This window comes from Quercus robur, chromosome 5, assembly GCF_932294415.1.
Source record: "Quercus robur chromosome 5, dhQueRobu3.1, whole genome shotgun sequence".
NCBI lineage: Eukaryota > Viridiplantae > Streptophyta > Magnoliopsida > Fagales > Fagaceae > Quercus > Quercus robur.
Genome location: NC_065538.1, coordinates 67,246,504 through 67,269,324, shown reverse-complemented (window position 1 = coordinate 67,269,324; position 22,821 = coordinate 67,246,504). Strand labels below are relative to the sequence as shown.

At 33.6% G+C, this 22,821-nt stretch overlaps 1 protein-coding gene across 3 annotated transcripts in view; it reads left to right on the top strand.

Moving 5' to 3' along the window:
• Positions 1-777: 777 nt before the first annotated feature.
• Positions 778-22,821, top strand: part of LOC126726769 (tetrahydroberberine oxidase-like) — a 66,548-nt gene continuing 44,504 nt past the window's right edge. The window contains exons 1-2 of one of the 3 annotated variants that reach the window (XM_050432116.1): positions 778-1,060; positions 10,100-11,738. In XM_050432116.1, coding sequence (XP_050288073.1) covers positions 856-1,060; positions 10,100-11,478 — 1,584 coding nt within the window. In that variant the 5' untranslated portion in view covers positions 778-855 and the 3' untranslated portion in view covers positions 11,479-11,738. Of the gene's footprint in view, positions 1,061-10,099; positions 11,739-22,821 lie in introns of those variants that run through there. The other 2 variants (XM_050432117.1, XM_050432118.1) reach the window with 2 other exon arrangements.

The window sequence follows — 22,821 nt, the reverse complement described above, 5'->3', positions numbered from 1 at the left end:
CAAAATGATGTGTGTGGTGAGGTTATGTGCGAATTAATAAGAATTTGCTACTAAAACAGTTTGTAAAAATATTGTAAAAAAGTTTGTGAGAATAGCATTAATCTCAAAAGAATTAATGATATTATTTAAGGAAAAGAAAATGTAATTTTAAAGAATTAATGATATTATTTAAGGAAAAGAAAATGTAATTTTATAGAATAAAAAATTTAAATTAGTACACATATATAATAATTAAAAAAAAAAAAAAATTTACGGGGGGGCAATTGCCCCCTAGTCCAATGGTGGCTTCGTCCGAAGGCAAAATCAAGATCGGTTAATAGTTTTTTAATTTTTTAATTTTATATTGGTGATCAAGATCAGTTAATAGTAATACTAACACATATTACGTTTGTGAAGTCTTAACTATTAGGATCTCCCTTTAAACTCATGAATAACTAAATTTTCATTATAAATAGATTTTAATCCGACTTTCATGAAAGAAAATCTTCTGTCGTCAATGTGAATAAACCCAAATAATATTCTAAAACTTGTAAATTGATACAATAAAAAAAGAAATTGTAAATTGATCAAACAGGCCACAAAAACCACCCCAAATGTGATAAAAAAAAGATTGAGAAAGAAAAAAGGATGGTCAATGTTCTAGGAGGACTTGCTAGGAAATGGCTTGCTAGAGAAAAGCAAATTACATGTTCTGAAAGAAACCCAACAGTTGCCAAGTTGGGTTTTCCTTCTTGACGTTTTGATTTTATTTCATATTCAGAGGACTTCAAATCTTCAAGTTGGAATACTCTTCAAGCTACTAAAACGCTATAAATAAGGAAGCTTTCGTCCAGTTTTAATCAGCAACAAGCAAAAATGAAGTTACCAGTTTCTTTATCTGTTTTTGCTCTTCTTTTCTCATTTTTGTCGGCAACTTCAGCTCATACTCATGAAAACTTTCTTCAGTGCCTAACCCTTCATTCCGGAAATGACAGTATTTCTGAAGTCATTTACACCTCATCCAACTCATCGTATTCATTTATCTTGGAATCCTCCATCAGAAACCCCAGATTCTCAACACCTTCCACCCCGAAACCCCTAGTCATTGTTACACCAATGGGTGTTTCACAAATTCAAGAAATCCTTAGTTGTGCCCAAAAACATGGAATGCAAGTCAGAGTTAGAAGTGGTGGACATGATTACGAGGGTCTTTCTTATGTTTCTCCTGTACCATTTGTCATACTTGATATGATAAATCTTCGAAACATCTCTGTTGATGAAGAAAATAGCTTTGCCTGGGTTCAATCTGGTGCAACCCTCGGTGAACTATACTACGAGATTGCTGAGCAAAGCAAAACTCTTGGCTTTCCAGCTGGACTTTGCCCTACGATAGGTGTTGGTGGACACCTCAGTGGGGGAGGGTATGGCACAATTTTGAGAAAATATGGCCTTGCTGCTGATCATGTTATTGATGCACACTTGATTGACGTTAAGGGTAGATTCCTTGACAGAAAATCAATGGGAGAAGATCTGTTTTGGGCCATTCGAGGAGGAGGAGGGGCTAGCTTTGGAGTCATTGTTGCATGGAAAATCAAGTTGGTTCCTGTTCCATCAACCGTGACTGTGTTCACAGTCAATAAGAACTTGGAACAAAATGCAACCAAAATTCTGCATCGGTGGCAGTATGTTGCAGACAAGTTTGATAAAGACCTATTCATTCGTGTAATCTTAACAGGCGCAAATTCCAGCCAAGAAGGGAAGAAGACGGTACAAGCTGCGTTTAATTCCTTGTACCTTGGAGGGAAGGATAAGCTCCTTCCATTGATGCAAGAGAGCTTTCCTGAGCTGGGTTTGGTGAGTGAAGATTGTACAGAAATGAGTTGGATTCAATCTGTCCTCTACTTTGCTGGATTCCCAAGTGGACAATCCCTAGATGTTTTGCTAAATAGGACTATGACAGTTGTCTCTTATAAAGCAAAATCCGACTATGTGAAGAATCCCATTCCTGAATCTGGGTTGGAGGGGATTTGGCAAAGATTATATGAAAAAGAGGCAGAGTTAGGTGGATTAATCCTGACTCCATATGGGGGAAAAATGAGTGAAATTTCGGAGTCTGCAATTCCTTTTCCACATAGAGCTGGCAATATCTACAAAATCCAATACATAGTGTATTGGTCAGAAGAAGGGACTGCGGCAACTGAAAGTCATGTAAGTTGGATTCGAAGGCTTTACGCTTATATGGCTCCCTATGTTTCCAAGTCTCCAAGAGAAGCATATATAAATTATAGAGACCTTGACATAGGTACAAATAATGAAGGCAACACAAGTTATAGAAAGGCAAGCATATGGGGTACTAAATATTTTAAGAACAACTTCAAAAGGCTGGTGCATGTGAAGACTGTATTTGATCCCACTAATTTCTTTAGGAATGAACAAAGCATCCCGCCTCTTTCATAGTAGTGGATGATGAAAACTAATTTGGGATACTTATTTTGCAAAGATTGTATTCTTTTTTTTTTTTTTTTTTTTTTTGAATGGAAAATATTGTACTCAGAATCAAGTTTATTAACAGAAATTTTTATATGGATTCATCTAAAGCATGCATATAATTGTGGCGTTAATTAACGTATTTTTTTGTCAATTAAATTATTAATTATTAAAATAATTAATATACTTCTGCCGTTTATCCTTAAAAAAAAAAAAATCAATATACTTTAGATAAAACTATTCAAGTTTCAATTAATTCCAATTTATCCGCATCTAATATTTAAGATATATATTATTTTAAAAATAATTTAAATTTATAGGATCGGGTAAGCACACTCTCATCCAAATAGAAGTTGGATTTAGCGGGAAAACTATCACATTCTCCAATTCTAAGTACAACTTGAATTCAGTGATCGCATGGCACTATATTATAATTGCCTTTAAGTTGATTTCGAGACGCACTTTGATCAGACATGGGTGAGGGCAGTAAAAGAAGAAGAATTTCAAGTACCAAAGACAAAGCAGGGAAGGCTGAAACTAAACCAAAGTACTCATCATGGTCATGGTCAGACCTCCCTGATCAACTGTTGGGACTTATCCTAGGAAAGCTTTCCTTGGTAGACATCATTCATTGCTGCGCTGTTTGTTCTTTTTGGAGATCCACCGCACTCAAAGTACTAGTACTACTCCATGGCTCATGCTTCCTGGAGACGAAAAAGATGACTCGATTACTCGCTGCTTCTTTAATCTCGCAGAAAACCAGGTTTACAAGATGAAGAATGCGTTGGAAGGATTTGGCGAAGATGCTTGGTGTGTGGGCTCTTCTCACGGTTGGCTCGTAATTCTGGATGATGAAGCCATCCCACATCTCTTTAATCCCTTCTCTAGAGTTCGGATTCAACTTCCATCGATTCCCAATGAATTCCTCAGCCCAAACATTGATCGGGATTACTTCGTTCAATATTTGCGGAAGATTTTCATCGCCAAAGCTGTGCTGTTGACAGACCCATCACGTTCCAACAATTTTGGGGTGGTGGTGATCTGTGGTTCTCTCTCAAGGCTTGCATTTTGTAAGAAAGGGGACACAACGTGGACCGAACTTGCTGTCAGATCTCTCAACACATATCAACAATATGTTGAATACAGTGACATTATATTCCATGATAATCAAGTTTACGTCTTGGCAAGTGATGCTTCAGTGGAAGTCTGGGATTTTCGGAGTGCTTTTCCGACCAAAATCATGAGCATTGATAAACCTTCCACATTACAAAAAGTAGTTGGAAATAGTTTTTTCAGACATAATCTTTCACCCAAGTTTTATTTAGTCAAGACATCCACTGATTTTTTTTTCATCAAACGGTTTATTGGAGACTTTGTTAATGCAGAAGGACTTGTTGTTGATGGGGATTACGTCCTATGTAATTCTGAAATTTGCCCATATCGCACAAAGCTGTTTTATGTTTACAGGTTGAATTTCAGGCAGAACACATGGTAACAGGTTGAATCTTTGAACGATCAGGTTGTGTTTTTGGGCGGAAATCAATCAATATCACTCTCCAGCCATGATCTTTTGGGTGCATACCAGATTCGGTTTATTTCACGGATGATAGATGGGATGAGATGGATGTGGACGACTCATATGATGGCCACGATATTGGTTTTTCTAATTTAGATGATCAGAGCATTAAGCCATTTACCTTTCAAATTTGGCGAGGATCGACCCACTACCCATTTGGATTACTCCAAATCTATCTATGGTGAAAGACTAAGATGATGTTAGCTAGAATTGCCAAACTCTGTACAGGTTCTAAGGTATTAGAAGATAAAAGACGAAGACTAAGATCACAACCAACACCAGATTGCAGTCCATACAAAAAGATTAGAGTTTATCATTATCTTTTCATATTTGTAATTATCACTGTTCTCATTTGTAATTATCACATTCTGTAAAAATAAACATCAGGTGTATATTGATATGTTTATAAATACAAGCATGGACAACTAACAATTCAAGCTGCCATTTTCCGCAAACACTATTTTTTACAAAACTGACACGGAATTTTAATTGATGCGTGCGAATGTGACAGCATCTTATTTAGCCACATAAACAATTTGCAAACCATAAGGGACTCATAAGTTGGCAACGCATAAACAAGTGTAAGGCTGTATTCAATTCAAACCACAAATATTTTACAGTGAAATTGACGGAGCCTAAATATAAATTAGAGACATACATATCTAGTTTTTCTTAAATGTTTAAATATTCATAGATGCATTTTGAGCCTATCATTGAATTTAGACTTTACATGATATCATAGGGCATTTGAGAAAATTGGTCAAATTTGATATTTGTTAGCATATATATGTATATTCTAGAGAGAGATCGCAAGGGACAGAACTCGCTAAGAGAGATAGAGAAAAATCGCCGCTGCAAAGGCCAGCGGAGATTAGCCAAAACACGAGAAAGAGTCACTAGAAGGACAAAGTTGGTGGAGACAGGCGCTCACCATTCAACGCCACCTCATCCGTTCCACCGCCAAGTGCATGCAAACCAAATTGGGTCAGATTGGCTTCTAACTTCAATTTTTTTTTTTTGGTTCTTTCTTATTCTGATTCAAATTTGTTGTTAAAATTTGATTACTTTTATGTTTTGTGCTATGATTATATGTCTTCGTTGAGACATTTGAGAGAGAGAAACGGATGTCCTTTGTTTCGGAGAAGAAACCCTGAGACCAAAAAGAAATCAAGAAGAAAGAAAAAGAATTGATATATACTTGTACGCCCACATTTTTATTTTCAAGATATAAATTCTATTCTAACTAAATTTAAGGGTATATGTGTATAAGTCTCCCTCTAGGAGACTTGAAACTCAGTCCTTGCCCCCTACACTCTACAAGCACTTATACTTAGCACCCCACATTGTTGATTGCTTATTAGTTCAAGATAAGTTATGTTATGATTTTTCTCATAACATTAGTGTTGGCTTATTCCATGACAAAAAGTGTTGTAATTGTGTAAATTTATTTCCTTATATTTTTGTGGGATTTATTTGTAATGGGTTTAGTATTAACTGATGAAGATTTGATCAAGACAACTAAATGTCACATGAGAAGCACATGCAGGAAGGTGAAGAGTCAAGCCAGTTGTCCAAAGAGTACAATATGTCAATTGGCTAACTCATGACTCGGGTCGCCACTTGCACTAGTCGCAAGTGAGCTGCAAGATGCCTTTGTTTTGCTGAAACACATGACCTTTTGTATTCTCCTCACACATACTATATATACCCTCATTACCCACAGAAATGGTAAGGAGCTTATTGAGAGAAAAACCCTAAGAAATGTTTCTACAACACACCCACCTTATTATGGAGAAAGCTATTCATTCTTAGAGAGAAATCTTTGTAGTCTCTTCTCCTTCCCTCTCCCATTATTATACTCATTGAGAGGAGATTTGTATCCAAACACAACTCACACCCATTTAGAGTGCTGAGAGTATTTTTGGAGTTTTGGGAAGCATTGGAAGATGCCAAGGATGGCGGATGCAATATGGAGCTTATTACGGGATCCAGAAAGTTAGGAAAGACACGGTTAGGCTTAACCTTGTTAGAGCAAGAAGTTTGGAGAGCTTAGGTGCATCGGGTAGATCAGCCTTGGAGGGTCTATTGCTATTCATGTATCCCAACTAATTTTCTAGTGGATCATTTTATCACTTGGAGGGCAGCGGAGAGGTTTTTCGCCGGGTTCTTCAGTTTCCTCTTCGATAACACATATTGGTGTTATCTTTGTGTTTGCTTTTCTCTTCCCTACTCTATCCCTTTTAATTGCTATTGTGTTTGTGATTAATTATGATTTAGCGTGTTTTGCCAATTTGGGTATTGCTTATATTTATCATTCTGCACATCAATTGTTTGAATATAAGCTTTGTATTCGTAATTTTGTAACTGGGAGTCTAAACATTCACTAGTGATTAGTGTTTTACACACCAAGTGAACTTTCAAGTTACATATAGAAACAATTAGTTAATGTCACGTAATGAGATTATGAGAACTAATAAATTTATAATTAGTGATTATTGATAGATCACGTAATGAGATTATGAGAACTCATAAATTTATAATTAGCGATTACTGATAGATTGTAAACTTACTATTTTAACAGTAGCTTAAAACTTTAGGTGTTTTTTGTTTGTCTAATTGTCCTCAAATTAATGGTTTTTTTTTTTTTTTGTTTGCTCAAAAGAAAATTAATAGTTTTTTATTTTTTTTAATTTTTAATTTTTTAATTTTGACTTTGTATTTTTTTTTTCTTGTATTCTATTTTACTTAGCTAGCAACAATATTTGAGCTTAACAACAATAAATAGTCTAAGCAATAATAATTTTTGCAACTTTCGATGCTGGTTTGAATTTTCATGAACAGTTTTTTCATTCATACTTCAGCCCCTCAGTGAAAATTCTGGCTCTATCTGTGGGTAGGGATTTATTTTGAAGAAGTAATGGATTTGCTACAAAAGATCTTACAGAAACTATATATGCCCTTTCTTTGTCATGTAGAGATCGTCATTTTTTTTTTTTTTTGAGAATCCGTATAGATCATCATTTGAAAATTTAATACAAATGTAAGAAAGCTTTAATACAAATGTAAGAAAGCTTTAAAGCTAGGTGTGTTAAGAGGAAAAAAAAAATGACGACAACTTTGAATAACTCAGAAAAATTTATGTATAATTCATATTTCTATATAGTACCAAGCCAAAAAATTAAAGAAAAAGAAAATGGTTGACTTATCTATTTTCTGACTTGAATTTTCTTTTAGATTTGGAGAAAAAGAGGCTCACGTAAGAAGAATAGTTTATAGCCGCCTCATTTATTGAACATTTACATATATGGGATGGCATTTCCAAACTGCTTACCGTTTTCTTGTCAACGATCAGTGGTTTTGAATTTTCGTTTCATATATGGAACAGTTCTAGAATAGATCAATTAATTCTTTTGCACACAAAATGTCCCTCAAAAAATTTTACATACTTCCCTACAAACTCACCTCATTCTGACACCCATCTGCCATCACAATATATTTGAAAAAAAAAAAAAAAACAGCTTGTGTCTCCGGACTTTTCCTTTCCATATATATAAAAGCATCTAATCCATATATATGTATGATATTTCAAAACTACAAACCGTTGACTAGATAAAATCATAAAATAACGTTAAAAAAGATAATGATATATATAAAATGTAATTTTTTTAATATGTATAATGATATATATATATATATATATATATATTCAAAACAACAGTGAGAACATGTAATTTTTTAAATCACATAATCAAAGATAGGAGTGTCAATTCGAGTTAGCGTGTCGGGTTCGTGTCATGTTGAGGTAGGAGTATTCGACTAAATGGCTCAACCCTAACCCGTTCTATTTAATAATCGTGTCATAATCCTTCAACTCTAACTCGATTTATTAATAAGGCGAGTTAACCTGACTCAACCCATTTGACTCACTTAATAAACGAGTCGTGTTGGGTTGACATGAATATAACACAACCTATTTCAATCTGCATAATATTAAATATAACATTCATCTAGAAATAATTTTTTTACATTCCAAAAGCAGTGCATACACTTCAAGTTTTCAACTCACATTCAAAATAATATAGTTCAACAAAAATATAACATTCATCCAGAAATAAGTTCTTTACACTCCAAAATAAGTGTATACACTTCAACCCAAATTCAAAATAACATAGTTTAACAAAAATAAAATAACATAGTTCAACAAAAATATAATATCCTTAGAACTCGCCAAATGCTAAGTATCAATATTGAAAGAATTGGAGCAAATAGTAGGCTAAGGCGAGTTAACCTGACCCAACCTATTTGACTCACTTAATAAACGAGTCGTGTTGGGTTGACACGAATATAACACAACCTATTTCAATCTGCATAATATTAAATATAACATTCATCTAGAAATAATTTTTTTACATTCCAAAAGCAGTGCATACACTTCAAATTTTCAACTCACATTCAAAATAATATAGTTCAACAAAAATATAACATTCATCTAGAAATAAGTTCTTTATACTCCAAAATAAGTGCATACACTTCAACCCAAATTCAAAATAACATAGTTTAACAAAAATAAAATAACATAGTTCAACAAAAATATAATATCCTTAGAACTCGCCAAATGCTAAGTATCAATATTGAAAGAATTGGAGCAAATAGTAGGCTAATCCCGACTATGACTACGATTATCATCCATAGATTCTAGTTTATAAACTATTTCAATAAACCCACTTGCAAGATATACAACTTTGCTATTGTCTGTGTGCGGCTACTATATAGCTGTTGAGATTTTTTTTTTTTTTTTAAATTTATTTTTTGGGTAAGAACAATTTTTTTTTAAAGAATTTTTTAATTGGCTGGGTTGTTTATTTTAAATAAATTTAGTTAATTGAGTTTAGTTTTTTTTTGTCTTGTTTTGTTTTGTTTTGTTTTTTTGTTTTTTGTTTTTTTTGTTTTTTTGGATTTGTATATTTTGTTTTAGATATTGGATTTATAAATTTTTTTGTAGTCCCTAAAATGAGGAAAATACTAGAGTTACAAACTTTTTAATAAATTATTGATGTGATAAGTGGTTACTAGTAAGTAAAATAATATTGTGAGTGGTGGTGTCATGTGCAAACCAATAAGAATTTGTTATTAAAACAGTTTGTAAAAATATTGAAAAAAAGTTTGACAGTCTAACATTATTCTTAAAAGAATTAATGATATTATTTAAGGAAAACAGAATGTAATTTTATAGAATAAAATTGTTAAATTGGTACACATATATATAGTAATTTAAAAAAAAAAAAAATTAGAGGGGGCCATTGCCCCCCCTAGTTCAATGGTGGCTGCATCCCTAGTACATGAAGGCAAAATCAAGATCGGTTAATAGTTTTTATTAAATTTTTTTATTTTATATTGGTGATCAAGATCAGTTAATAGTAATAGTAACACATATTACGTTTGTGAAGTCTGAACTATTAGGATCTCCCTTTAAACTCATGAATAGCTAAATTTTCATAATAAATGGATTTTAATCCGACTTTCATGAAAGAAAATTTCTGTCGTCAATGTGAATAAACCCAAATAATATTCTAAAACTTGTAAATTGATACACTAAAAAAAGAAATTGTAAATTGATCTAACAAGTCACAAAATCCATCCCAAATGTGATCATAAAAAAGATTGAGAAAGAAAAAAGGATGGTCAATGTTCTAGGGTCAGATGCCATGCAAGTTGGCTTTTCCTTCTTGACGTTTTGATTTTATTTCATATTCAGAGGAGGACTTCAAATCTTCAAGTTGGAATGCTCTTCAAGCTACTAAACGCTATAAATAGGGAAGCTCTCCTCCAGTTTTAATCACCAACAAGCACAAATGAAGTTACCAGTTTCTTTATTTGGTTTTGCTCTTCTTTTCTCATTTTTGTTGGCGACTTCAGCTCATACTCATGAAAACTTTCTTCAGTGCCTGACCCTTCATTCCGGAAATGACAGTATTTCTAAAGTCATTTACACCCCCTCCAACTCATCGTATTCATCTGTCTTGGAATCCTCCATCAGAAACATGAGATTCTCAACACCTTCCACCCCGAAACCCCTAGTCATTGTTACACCATTGGGTGTTTCACAAATTCAAGAAATCCTTAGTTGTGCCCAAATACATGGAATGCAAGTCAGAGTTAGAAGTGGTGGACATGATTACGAGGGTCTTTCTTATGTTTCTCCTGTACTATTTGTCATACTTGATATGATAAATCTTCGAAACATCTCTGTTGATGAAGAAAATAGCTTTGCCTGGGTACAATCTGGTGCAACCCTCGGTGAATTATACTACGAGATTGCTGAGCAAAGCAAAACTCTTGGCTTTCCAGCTGGAGTTTGCCCTACAATAGGTGTTGGTGGACACTTCAGTGGGGGAGGGTATGGCACAATTTTGAGAAAATATGGCCTTGCTGCTGATAATGTTATTGATGCACACTTGATTGATGTTAAGGGTAGATTCCTTGACAGAAAAGCAATGGGAGAAGATCTGTTTTGGGCCATTCGAGGAGGAGGAGGGGCTAGCTTTGGAGTCATTGTTGCATGGAAAATCAAGTTGGTTCCTGTTCCATCAACTGTGACTGTGTTCACAGTCAATAAGAACTTGGAACAAAATGCAACCAAAATTCTGCATCGGTGGCAGTATGTTGCAGACAAGTTTGATAAAGACCTATTCATTCGTGTTCTCTTAACAGGCGCAAATTCCAGCCAAGAAGGGAAGAAGACGGTAGAAGCTGCGTTCAATTCCTTGTACCTTGGAGGGAAGGATAAGCTCCTTCCATTGATGCAAGAGAGCTTTCCTGAGCTGGGTTTGGTGAGTGAAGATTGTACAGAAATGAGTTGGATTCAATCTATCCTTTACTTTGCTGGATTCCCAAGTGGACAATCCCTAGATGTTTTGCTAAATAGGACTCTGACAGTTATCTCTTATAAAGCAAAATCAGACTATGTGGAGAATCCTATTCCTGAAGCTGGGTTGGAAGGGATTTGGCAAAGATTTTATGAGAAAGAGGCAGAGTCAGCTGTATTGATCCTAAGTCCATATGGGGGGAGAATGAGTGAAATTTCAGAGTCTGCAATTCCTTTTCCACATAGAGCTGGCAACATCTACAAAATTCAATACTTGGTGTATTGGGCAGAAGAAGGTACTGAGGCAACTGAAAGGCATGTGAATTGGATTAGAAGACTTTACGCTTATATGGCTCCCTATGTTTCCAAGTCTCCTAGAGAAGCATATATAAATTATAGAGACCTTGACATAGGTGCAAATAATGAAGGTAACACAAGTTATAGACAGGCAAGCATATGGGGTACTAAATATTTTAGGAACAACTTCAAAAGGCTGGTGCATGTGAAGACTGTATTTGATCCCACTAATTTCTTTAGGAATGAACAAAGCATCCCGCCTCTTTCACACTAGTGGATGAAGAGAAGTGATTTGGGATACTTATTTTGCAAGGCTTGTACTCAAATTTGTTTTTGTTTTTTTTTTGTTTTTTTTGAATGGCGCCAAAGATTGTACTCATAATAAACCTTATTCCTCTCCTTTTGTTTTAGTCCAATTAAACATAAATAAAGGTTTCCATGGGATATGTGAATCTCAAAATAATGATTGGGATTGTAAAATTCAATCCATAAATCTCTTACATCTTATGATAAATTTATTCTACATGCATTAGTTTTTTAAGTATGTAACCTATCTAAATGGATCTAGAAATCTAGCTTGAATTTGGAGTTTGAATCCTTGTTGGATTTGGATGAGAAATGAATTTTATTCTTTTGGGAAACTGTTGTTTAAAGTTGGAATATAAAAACCAAACAATATTACTACTTAGAGCAATATAAGTCTTGTCTTCTACTTGATTTGGAATTCTACTTGGAATAGAAGTAGAAATTTGTTTTTTTTTTTAAAGCTCCAACTATATGTGTATCTTTATTGGATTTGGCCGACTATATATTGTTTTGCTTGGAATGATGTGCAAGTATTTGGCTTGTTTTCAAATTTTGTTATATGCAAAAAAAAATTCCTTCTCCTTAAACAATTTGGAAACTGACTTAAGTCCCCTAAATAAGTCTAAGAGTTCATTGCAAAAAATTTAATTTGTGAAAGAGGCTTTCTCCCTTGGTGCTGTGGCTAATAAAATAAGAGAGGTGATGTGGTTTAGTTTTTTGATATTTGTGAGTGGTGGCATTAGTATTTGTGAGATCTCTTGGTAGTGTCGTGGCTTTGTATTTGGTATTTGTGAAACTTTGATTCATTTTTTTGTATGGTTGAGAGTGCTAGTTGGGTGTATTTGGATTTATGTTTATGTTTATGTTATTGTTAGTTTATTTAAGTGTTATCGTAGAAAACAATACCTGTTCCTATAATTAAATAAAATAGGTTTAATATGTTACCTGTTCTATCAACTCTTTGGAATTCTCTTCTAATGACCAAAGCCAAAAAAAGGACCATAGGCATATTATTGTAAGAAGAGTAGTAGCAATATAGTGGGATGCTCGTAATAGAAAAATGATGACACCATCTTTTGATTTGGCAGCAATTCTTTGCTTACATACAATGGAATGCTCATAATAGAGAGACTTGAGACAAAACATGTTATTAATTGTCCAATAGGTAGTAAATACGGAACGAGTTCCATCAAAATGAAGAGAGACTCCAGTGCAATAATTAAGTTAGTTGAAAGCTTAAAATCATAGTTACACTTATATGGCTCTTTTTTTTTTTTTTTTTTTTTTTTTTTGGGTTTGAATGGCAAAGATTGTACTTATAATAAAGCTTATTTCTCTCCTTTTGTTTTAGTCCAATTACACATAAATAAACGCTTCTATGGGATATGTGAGTTTTGCATTAGTATTTGTGAGATCTCTTGGCAGTGTTGTGGCTTTGTTGGTTTTTGTTTTGTATTTGTTATTTGTGAACCTTTGATTTATTGGTTTGTATTTTTGAGAGAGCTATTTGGGTGTGTGTATTTGGGATTTGGGTGTGTGTAAATGTTTTCTTAAAAAATTATTCTAAATGGTATATACATTTTTAGAGGTTTTTTTTTTATAAATTATTTTTATATAAAATCATTAACCTAGTTAAACGTCTCTTACATATATATTCAATATATTTGACTTGTAAAAAGCGTAATTAATTCAAATATTGATTGAATAATTTTTTAATAGTTTCTTATTTCTATTTCAAAAAACAACATATGTTTGTGAATATTAAATTAGATAGCATCTTGTATTTACTAATTTTCTTTTCTCTATTATGGAATCATGACCATTTCGATGATCAAACAACTAGGTCACTTGACCTAGATAGTGATATCAATTTTATCTTTGATAATAGGGGCTCTGTCAAGTATGTTGTCAAATTAAAAAAAGGTAGGAAAAACAACATTTTAATTACAGACATCAATGCTATCATAGTAGTAGCATTTTAATTATTGACATCGTTGCAAGAGTTGCTCCCTCAATATTAAATGTGGAATTTTTAGGATCACTTAAAGCAATTAGGGGATGTTTGATAGGTTTATGACCCTCGGTCTTGTTTTTCAAGCTTAGCCATGCCACATTGATTTATGTGGATTTAATGTTTTTTTTATTTATTTATAAAACAGGGAAAGTAAGATATATGAATAGAAATCTTAATCTTAAAAAAAATTTATTTGGATTTCATCTTTTCTTTAAGTGAGGGAGTGAGAAATCTCAATAGAAATCCTTAATCTCAAAATTTTATCATTACTCTATTTTATAATTTGTTAATGAATTACTTTATAGTTAATAAATGTTAATAATTTTTTTTAAACGATAGTAGAATTGAATTAACAATCCATTCCATTGAACCACTTATAGCAATGTTTTTCATTTTCTTGTTCTATTTATGTTTAACATACACTTAAACATATATACAACTATAAATTAATTTTTTCAACTCTACTCTTAATTTTTTATCTATCATATGAGAAATAAGGAAGTTTAAGAATCAAAAGTTGTTGTAGGAATACTGCTTACCTTAAACAAATATTGTTACATATATAATTATTATAATACTTGAAACTCAAAATCTTTGGAAAGGTTCCTAGGCTAGGTGAATATACCAAGATTTACAAAAGTATCATGTTCAACAATCCAAACTTGTAGAGACACCTTGAGCTATACCATATCAATCCTATATCCACACGGAAAATACTTTCATTATGTGAATCTCAAAATAATGATTGGGATTGTAAAGATTGATCCATAAATCTCTTACACCTTATGATGAATTTGTTCTTGATGAATTTATTCTCTATACATTGGTTTAAGCATATAGGTAGTATTTAACCTATATAAATGGATCTACAAAACTGTTTAAGTTCATTTGTATGACTAAAAAGGTCAGTCCAGGAACTTCTCATGTTGTTTACCCAAGGCGTATTTGATTACTTTTGGTGTAGTCAATAGGGTGTTGAGTTTGAAAACAATGCCAGATTTAGTCATGTTGAGCTTTTGGCTTAGTTTGTCTTCATTGGCCTTGAGCACCTGTATGATAGCGTGACGTTTGTCTAATGATGCCTTGAAAAAGAGAAATTTGTCATCTGCAAAAAAGAGATGTATTAGTTTTGGACTCCTATGCTTTTTGCAATGCTAAAAAGTAAGAACTAGGATTAAACAGTGCAATTTTTGTATTTGGGACGTACCTTTGAATTGAGTATCAAGGCAATCTAATCAACAAATGTCCAAATTAATATGAGTTTCTAAAGGGGCAAGATATGAGTTTGTAAATTAGGAAAAGGTTTTGTTGCATACTTATATGCAGCAATTGCTGCATTTAGGGGTATGTGGTAGCAAAAAGAAAGGGACATATGTTCAAGGGTCATGTGCAATGTACATGACTAGGTAGTACTTAGATACTTGCCATTTTTCTTTTTTGCTGCCACATACCCTTGTATGCGGAAAAAAATTTCCCTATAAATCAATAGCATCCTATTGAGACGCTAGCTCCATAAATTAGCAAGCCAAAAGCCGAGTTAGGTTTACTTATTTATTGGCTTAAATCCACTATCAATTCTTAAAATTTAGCCTATGAAAGATTAGTCTCTAAAATAAAAAATGTTCCATCTTCAATCTCTTAAATTAATGACCAAATTAAAAATTAATATTTCATCACTCCATTCGAGACATTAGGAACTAAAAATGATCATTCTAAACTTCAGGAACTAAAAACAATCATTCCAAACTTCAAGAACTAAAAGTAATCAAGACTAAAATTTAGAGACCAAAAATGTATTTTCTCTTTATTATTATCCAAATAGAAAACATGGTTTCAACCAAAGGTAACATGTCATGTCTTGGTGAAAAATTCTATACTTACTAGTATTTTAAATTTAATATTTTCTTAACGAATACCTATGGGCAAGGTAGTGATTAAAGTGTATTTTTGTACATTTAAAAAAAAAAAAGTCAAATTGTAAATATATAAAAGAAAAATACACATAAACACAATGAATTTGTACTTGCAAACGAATGAATTATTAACAAGTGTATTTTGTTCTTTGAAAAAAACTGTACATTACAACTCATATTTAAGCATTTATTAACGTTTAATCTATGCTCTTAGGACACTTGTTAATAAGATCCTTTGTTGCTCTCCCCATAAACCACCTATTTTTCATGATTTGGAGTTTGATCCTAGAATTATGTATGTTAAAATTGACATCATAGGATTCAGAATAGTAAGATCATACATTTGGTGAATACTCACTAGAAATAATGATATATTCAAGTACTATCAAGATAAATGATTCTTCTTTAAGGAAAAATAAGATAGATAATTTAGATATATCACTACAAGAAAAATGCCTATTAGCGACCAAGAATTTTTGACGGACCCAAAAAGCCCTCTAAAAAAATCTTATTTGTGATGGCAAAATAAAGCCCTTTCAAATACTTGGTAAAATGTAAAATATTTGTGATCAACAAGAAAAGTTGTTGCAATTATGTGTTATAGCTGCCACAAATACTAATATTTTGGAGGGAAATTTTCTCTCCATATTATTTGTGAGGGTCACCACCAAGAAGCTAGATGATGTTATATCATCTCAAAAGAGCTTTTCAGACAAATCCGGACTGGGATATACCGGGGGAAGTAGTTCATCTGGAAATGTCACTAAAGAAGTGAAGTTTGTGAAGGCCAAAGATCCAGTTGTAGCTGACCCTATTGGTGTGAAGCTCGAGGTGGAGGAGAAGAAGAATGTGGTGGACCAACGGATGCTGAATCATCGTAATCAGTCTGTGGGCAGGTCTGAATCTCGTGCCAAGTCACGTCCACGACCACAAAGAGGTCCTAGAGGAATGTATGTGTGCCATTATTGCGGACTTCAAGGGCACACTCGACCAAATTGCCAAAAGCTGAGAGCAAAGAACAGTGCAACTTCTCAAAGGTCAGGAGGACCAAGAATTGATAGGAGAACTTGGGCAGGTGATCAACCTAGAGAGCAAAATGGAGATCCCGGAATGATGAACGTGATGAAGATGATTGGTGCATTCACCAACTGCTTGGAAAGCTTCTCACGAAGGTTTGAAAGCCCTAACTCCCGTACCCAATCCTTTAAGGAAATCACCCTAAACGCAAGTGACGTGTGGGTGAAAAGGGGTACTCATGCATAAGCATTGCAACATGTCCATGCATTAATACTTCCTATGCTTTGTGACTATGTTTGTTTGGTATGCTTGTTGTGTTTGTTCTTGGTTGTTTGATTATTCTTCTTGTGAATATTTTTTAATTGTGTTTTATCAATCTTTTTGTTTCTTGAGTCAAAAATCCAAAAATTACATAAAAAATTTGAAAATCAAAAAGCTTGATTAACTTTGTTGAGTTTTGTCTTAAAACTCGTTTTGCCTTGTACCTTTGTGCTAATGGCTTTGTGCATTTCCGAGCATTGCTTGTCTTCATGCACCTATATCACTATGGGAAAAATCTTGAAATCTTTGTGATTGTTGTAAATAGATCTTCAAACTTGTCATGAATGATTAGTGAATGGTTATGTTGATCTTGAAACATGCATAGACTTGTGTCTATATATCTTCCCACTTTTTATTTTGTTTTGCTAAAAAGAGCTCACCAAATGTAAATCTCCAAATGAAAAGAGATATTGAGCTGCAAAAGCCTGTCGCACATTCTAGTATTTGACTAGGAAAAAGGGTAAGCGACCTTATATTAAAAGTGAAATTTCATTCAAAAAGGCCAAAGGCCTGTTCTTCAAAGAGAAATGTTACATATCCCTCTCACAATGAGAGATGATTGTCTCAACAAGATCAAAAAGATCAAATGTTATGATTGAAAGTGGAGTCAAATGAAAAGCTCCAAGTTATGTTATCAAGTTGTGTGGGAGGTCATATATTCATATTTCTATTATTGAGATTGGTCACATGATCTAGTGCTAATTGTGTATGCCTTGGTTGAATTGATCATTGAAGCTTCACATTAGACAAAGGACTATCTCATTGTTGATATCCACACACAACACACAAGTTTATGTTCAATAAATGCCATATTCATTTGTGTGATTGTACTTGATAAAATGTGTTTTCACATGCTCAATCTTTGTTAATTCAAGCACAAAAAGATTTTTGAGTGTTTTAGGTGTTTTTGGAAAGTGTTTTGTTGGAAAAATCTGAAAATTTCAAAAATACAGTTTTGCCCTGTTTTGGCGGCTCAGTCGCGGGTATGTCAAGTCGCGAGCCTCAGTCGCATCTTTGCTGGTCATGTTTGGCGACTTGTTCGCGAGTGGAAGGTCCAGTCGCGAGGTTCACTCAGAGATTTTCGCGGCTCAGCTCGCGACTCACTCGCAGGTAGACCTTCCAGTCGCGAAAAACACTTAGAAAAATTTTTCAAAATTTTGTTCTTGAGTGCTTTGGCGACTTGAGCTGGCGACTATGTGGCGACTTAATCCAGTCGCGAAAATCACGTGTTTTGTAGAAACAGGAGCAGTTTTTAAACTTTTTCAGTTTTTCCCTCAAATTTTTGTGACTGTTCATCTTCTCTCTAAACTCTCTCCCTCCCAAACACTCCGTGCTCCCTTTTCCAATCTCTTGTGTTGCACTCTTGTAGCTCAAAATCGTCAAGTTACAGGTATGAGTTTTCATTCATCAGATACAGCATGTTTACTATTATAAGATATAGGTCTCATAATCGTATGAGACAAATAACTTTCGAGAGACTCATCAAAAATAGCTTACAAGAGACTTAGGGTGTATTTGAATACTGCTAAAAATTGAAAATATTATAATAAAATAATTTTTAAATGTGTGAATAGTACCGTAAAACCTATTTTTAATAAAAAAAAGTTGTTGAATAAAGTATTTGTGAGTCACATGAATAATGCACGTAACCCACTGGAAAAGCATAATCTGCTCTTCTAAAAAAAAAAGAAAAAGTGAAACGTTGGACGTGGAACATAGACTCAGTATCGAAACAGGTACTTAAGGTGTGTTTGGATATTACTTATTTTATTGAAACTGAAAAATTATTACTGCAAATACTGTAGATTGATTGTAATCATAGGCTTGTATGTGTGAGAAGAATGTGTAGAAAATATGATTATAAAAAATTTAGAACGTCAATTTATAGTAGACTTGACAAATAGGTTAGGGAAAAAGTATTTTATATCAAATGATACTATATCATTCGTATTAAAATTCAATAATTGAGAAATATCTGTGTAAAAATAACTACCTACTAACACGTGTCTTTCATTTGTTAGTGAGGTAATTTTTTTTTGCTGACATGTCTTACACTTATTGAATTTTGATATCATTGACATGATATCATTTGATATATACCAAATACCTTTTCATAGGTTAGGACTCAGGTAAATTGAATTTAGGTTAGACTTGAATGGATCATATCCAATTCGTGTTAAAAACAAGTTGTCCTAAACTGATTACAAAGCTTATACCTTTACCTGATTTCTTAAGTTTATATATTTCAAGGTTTACTAATCTTATTATCACCACAAAAAAAAAAAAAAATAAATAAAAAATAAAAAACTAGGTGCACTTGTCACTTGTAAATAATGAAATAAAGATAAATAATCTACAAAGATAATTTAATATAGGCAAAAATGCAAAACTGACTCTCTAACTTTCAAGTTTTGTCATTTCGGTCCTCTAACTTTCAATTTTGTCATTTTAGTCCTTTAAGTATCAATTTTTGTCAATGTAGTCTTTCGTTAGAACTTAGTTATCTTTTTCCGTTAAGTGATCAAAACTACACCATTTTGACCTTTTTTTAATAATAATTTTCATAGTTAAAAGAAAACTAAAAAAAAAAAAAAAAAAAAAAAGCTGTAAAAAAGAAAAAGAAAAAAACATGTCGGAAAACATATCGAAAATGGCGAACGCAAATCCAAAGGGAATCGACGGAGTTCGAATGAGTTGGAACGTGTGGACATGAACGAAGGTTGAAGCGAGCAAGTGTGGAGAGAACAAATGTAGTGGTAGTGGCAATGAGGGAGCAAGTAGCAGTAGCCAATGAAGAGAATGGGTACACGGTATTGTCAGTAGCAGAGTCGGAGATGCAGAAAATAGAGATATGGAATCAGCATGACACTAATTTTGGCCTTTTTATTTGACAATTTTTCTTTTAATTAGATATTTTCTTTAGAGTTTATTCAAGATCATGTCAATATGTTATACGAATTATAACAATACGATTATGAGACCATTATTTTTGTTTGTTTGTTTATACCCTTTAAAATGGATTGTTAATCTAATCTATTAGCCAAGTGATTGCTTAGGTTAATTATGAGATCTAGGTTAAATAAGGATAGATCATATCATGCACAACAGCAGAAAATAAAGAACACAAAGATATGATGACTCAAGAAAACCAATGAAACAAACAATTTCTAGGTAAAAACCTAGGGATGATTTGACCTAGCCATTCTCAAGGTAAAACAAATCCACTATAGAGAATTGAAGTTTTTACAATTAAATTTAAGCCTAAATTTATTGTTACCTCCAGTAGTAACTTACTGACACGACTACATGCAAGTTTCGAATCCACGGACTCCTTCTCTCTTAGATTTGCGCCACATAAGCACCCACACATCTGACTTTGAGTTCAAAGGTTTCAGATCACTATTAGTAGTTGATCTTGTATATAACAACTTCTACAACACTGGATCTTGAGATTTTTCAAGAAATATTGCCGGTAGAAGACTTTAGAAAGCTTTGGATACAAAAACCCTAGATCTAAAATTGGAGGTACAAGATGCACTCTTCTCTTTCTGAAAACCTCTAAAAACTCCATCTAAGGTCAGCTTACAATGTCCTTCAAATATTGGAAAAAAAGGATAACGATTTGTAATTCTGAAATTCGCCCATGTCGCACAAAGCTGTTTTATGTTTACTGGTTGAATTTCAGGCAGAACACATGGGAACAGGTTGAATCTTTGAACGATCAGGTTGTGTTTTTGGGCGGAAATCAATCAATATCACTCTCCAGCCATGATCTTTTGGGTGCATACCAGATTCGGTTTATTTCACGGATGATAGATGGGATGAGATGGAAGTGGACGACTCGTATGGTGGCCACGATATTGGTTTTTCTAATTTAGATGATCAGAGCATTAAGCCATTTACCGTTCAAATTTGGCGAGGATCGACCCACCACCCATTTGGATTACTCCAAATCTATCTATGGTGAAAGACTAAGATGATGTTAGCTAGAATTGCCAAACTCTGTACAGGTTCTAAGGTATTAGAAGATAAAAGACGAAGACTAAGATCACAACCAACACCAGATTGCAGTCCATACAAAAAGATTAGAGTTTATCATTATCTTTTCATATTTGTAATTATCACTGTTCTCATTTGTAATTATCACATTCTGTAAAAATAAACATCAGGTGTATATTGATATGTTTATAAATACAAGCATGGACAACTAACAATTCAAGCTGCCATTTTCCGCAAACACTATTTTTTACAAAACTGATACGAAATTTTAATTGATGCGTGCGAATGTGACAGCATCTTATTTAGCCACATAAACAATTTGCAAACCATAAGGGACTCATAAGTTGGCAACGCATAAACAAGTGTAAGGCTGTATTCAATTCAAACCACAAATATTTTACAGTGAAATTGACGGAGCCTAAATATAAATTAGAGACATACATATCTAGTTTTTCTTAAATGTTTAAATATTCATAGATGCATTTTGAGCCTATCATTGAATTTAGACTTTACATGATATCATAGGGCATTTGAGAAAATTGGTCAAATTTGATATTTGTTAGCATATATATGTATATTCTAGAGAGAGATTGCAAGGGACAGAACTCGCTAAGAGAGATAGAGAAAAATCGCCGCTGCAAAGGCCAGCGGAGATCAGCCAAAACACGAGAAAGAGTCACTAGAAGGATAAAGTTAGTGGAGACAGGCGCTCACCATTCAACGCCACCTCATCCGTTCCACCGCCAAGTGCATGCAAACCAAATTGGGTCAGATTGGCTTCTAACTTCAATTTTTTTTTTTTGGTTCTTTCTTATTCTGATTCAAATTTGTTGTTAAAATTTGATTACTTTTATGTTTTGTGCTATGATTATATGTCTTCGTTGAGACATTTGAGAGAGAGAAACAGATGTCCTTTGTTCGGGAGAAGAAACCGTGAGACCAAAAAGAAATCAAGAAGAAAGAAAAGAATTGATATACACTTGTACGCCCACATTTTTATTTTCAAGATATAAATTCTATTCTAACTAAATTTAAGGGTATATGTGTATAAGTCTCCCTCTTGGAGACTTGAAACCCAGTCCTTACCCCCTACACTCTACAAACACTTATACTTAGCACCCCACATTGTTGATTGCTTATTAGCTCATGATAAGTTATGTTATGATTTTTCTCATAACATTAGTGTTGGCTTATTCCATGACAAAAAGTGTTGTAATTGTGTAAATTTATTTCGTTATATTTTTGTGGGATTTATTTGTAATGAGTTTAGTATTAACTGATGAAGATTTGATCAAGACAACTAAAGGTCACATGAGAAGCACATGCAGGAAGGTGAAGAGTCAAGCCAGTTGTCCAAAGAGTACAATATGTCAATTGGCTAACTCATGACTCAGGTCGCCACTTGCACCAGTCACAAGTGAGCTGCAAGATGCCTTTGTTTTGCTGAAACACATGACCTTTTGTATTCTCCTCACACATACTATATATACCCTCATTACCCACAGAAATGGTAAGGAGCTTATTGAGAGAAAAACCCTAAGAAATGTTTCTACAACACACCCACCTTATTATGGAGAAAGCTATTCATTCTTAGAGAGAAATCTTTGTAGTCTCTTCTCCTTCCCTCTCCCATTGTTATACTCATTGAGAGGAGATTTGTATCCAAACACAACCCACACCCATTTAGAGTGCTGAGAGTATTTTTGGAGCTTTGGGAAGCATTGGAAGATGCCAAGGATGGCGGATGCAATATGGAGCTTATTACGGGATCCAGAAAGTTAGGAAAGACACGGTTAGGCTTAACCTTGTTAGAGCAAGAAGTTTGGAGAGCTTAGGTACATCGGGTAGATTAGCCTTGGAGGGTCTATTGCTATTCATGTATCCCAACTAATTTTCTAGTGGATCATTTTACCACTTGGAGGGCAGCGGAGAGGTTTTTCGCCGGGTTCTTCAGTTTCCTCTTCGATAACACGTATTGGGGTTATCTTTGTGTTTGCTTTTCTCTTCCCTACTCCATCCCTTTTAATTGCTATTGTGTTTGTGATTA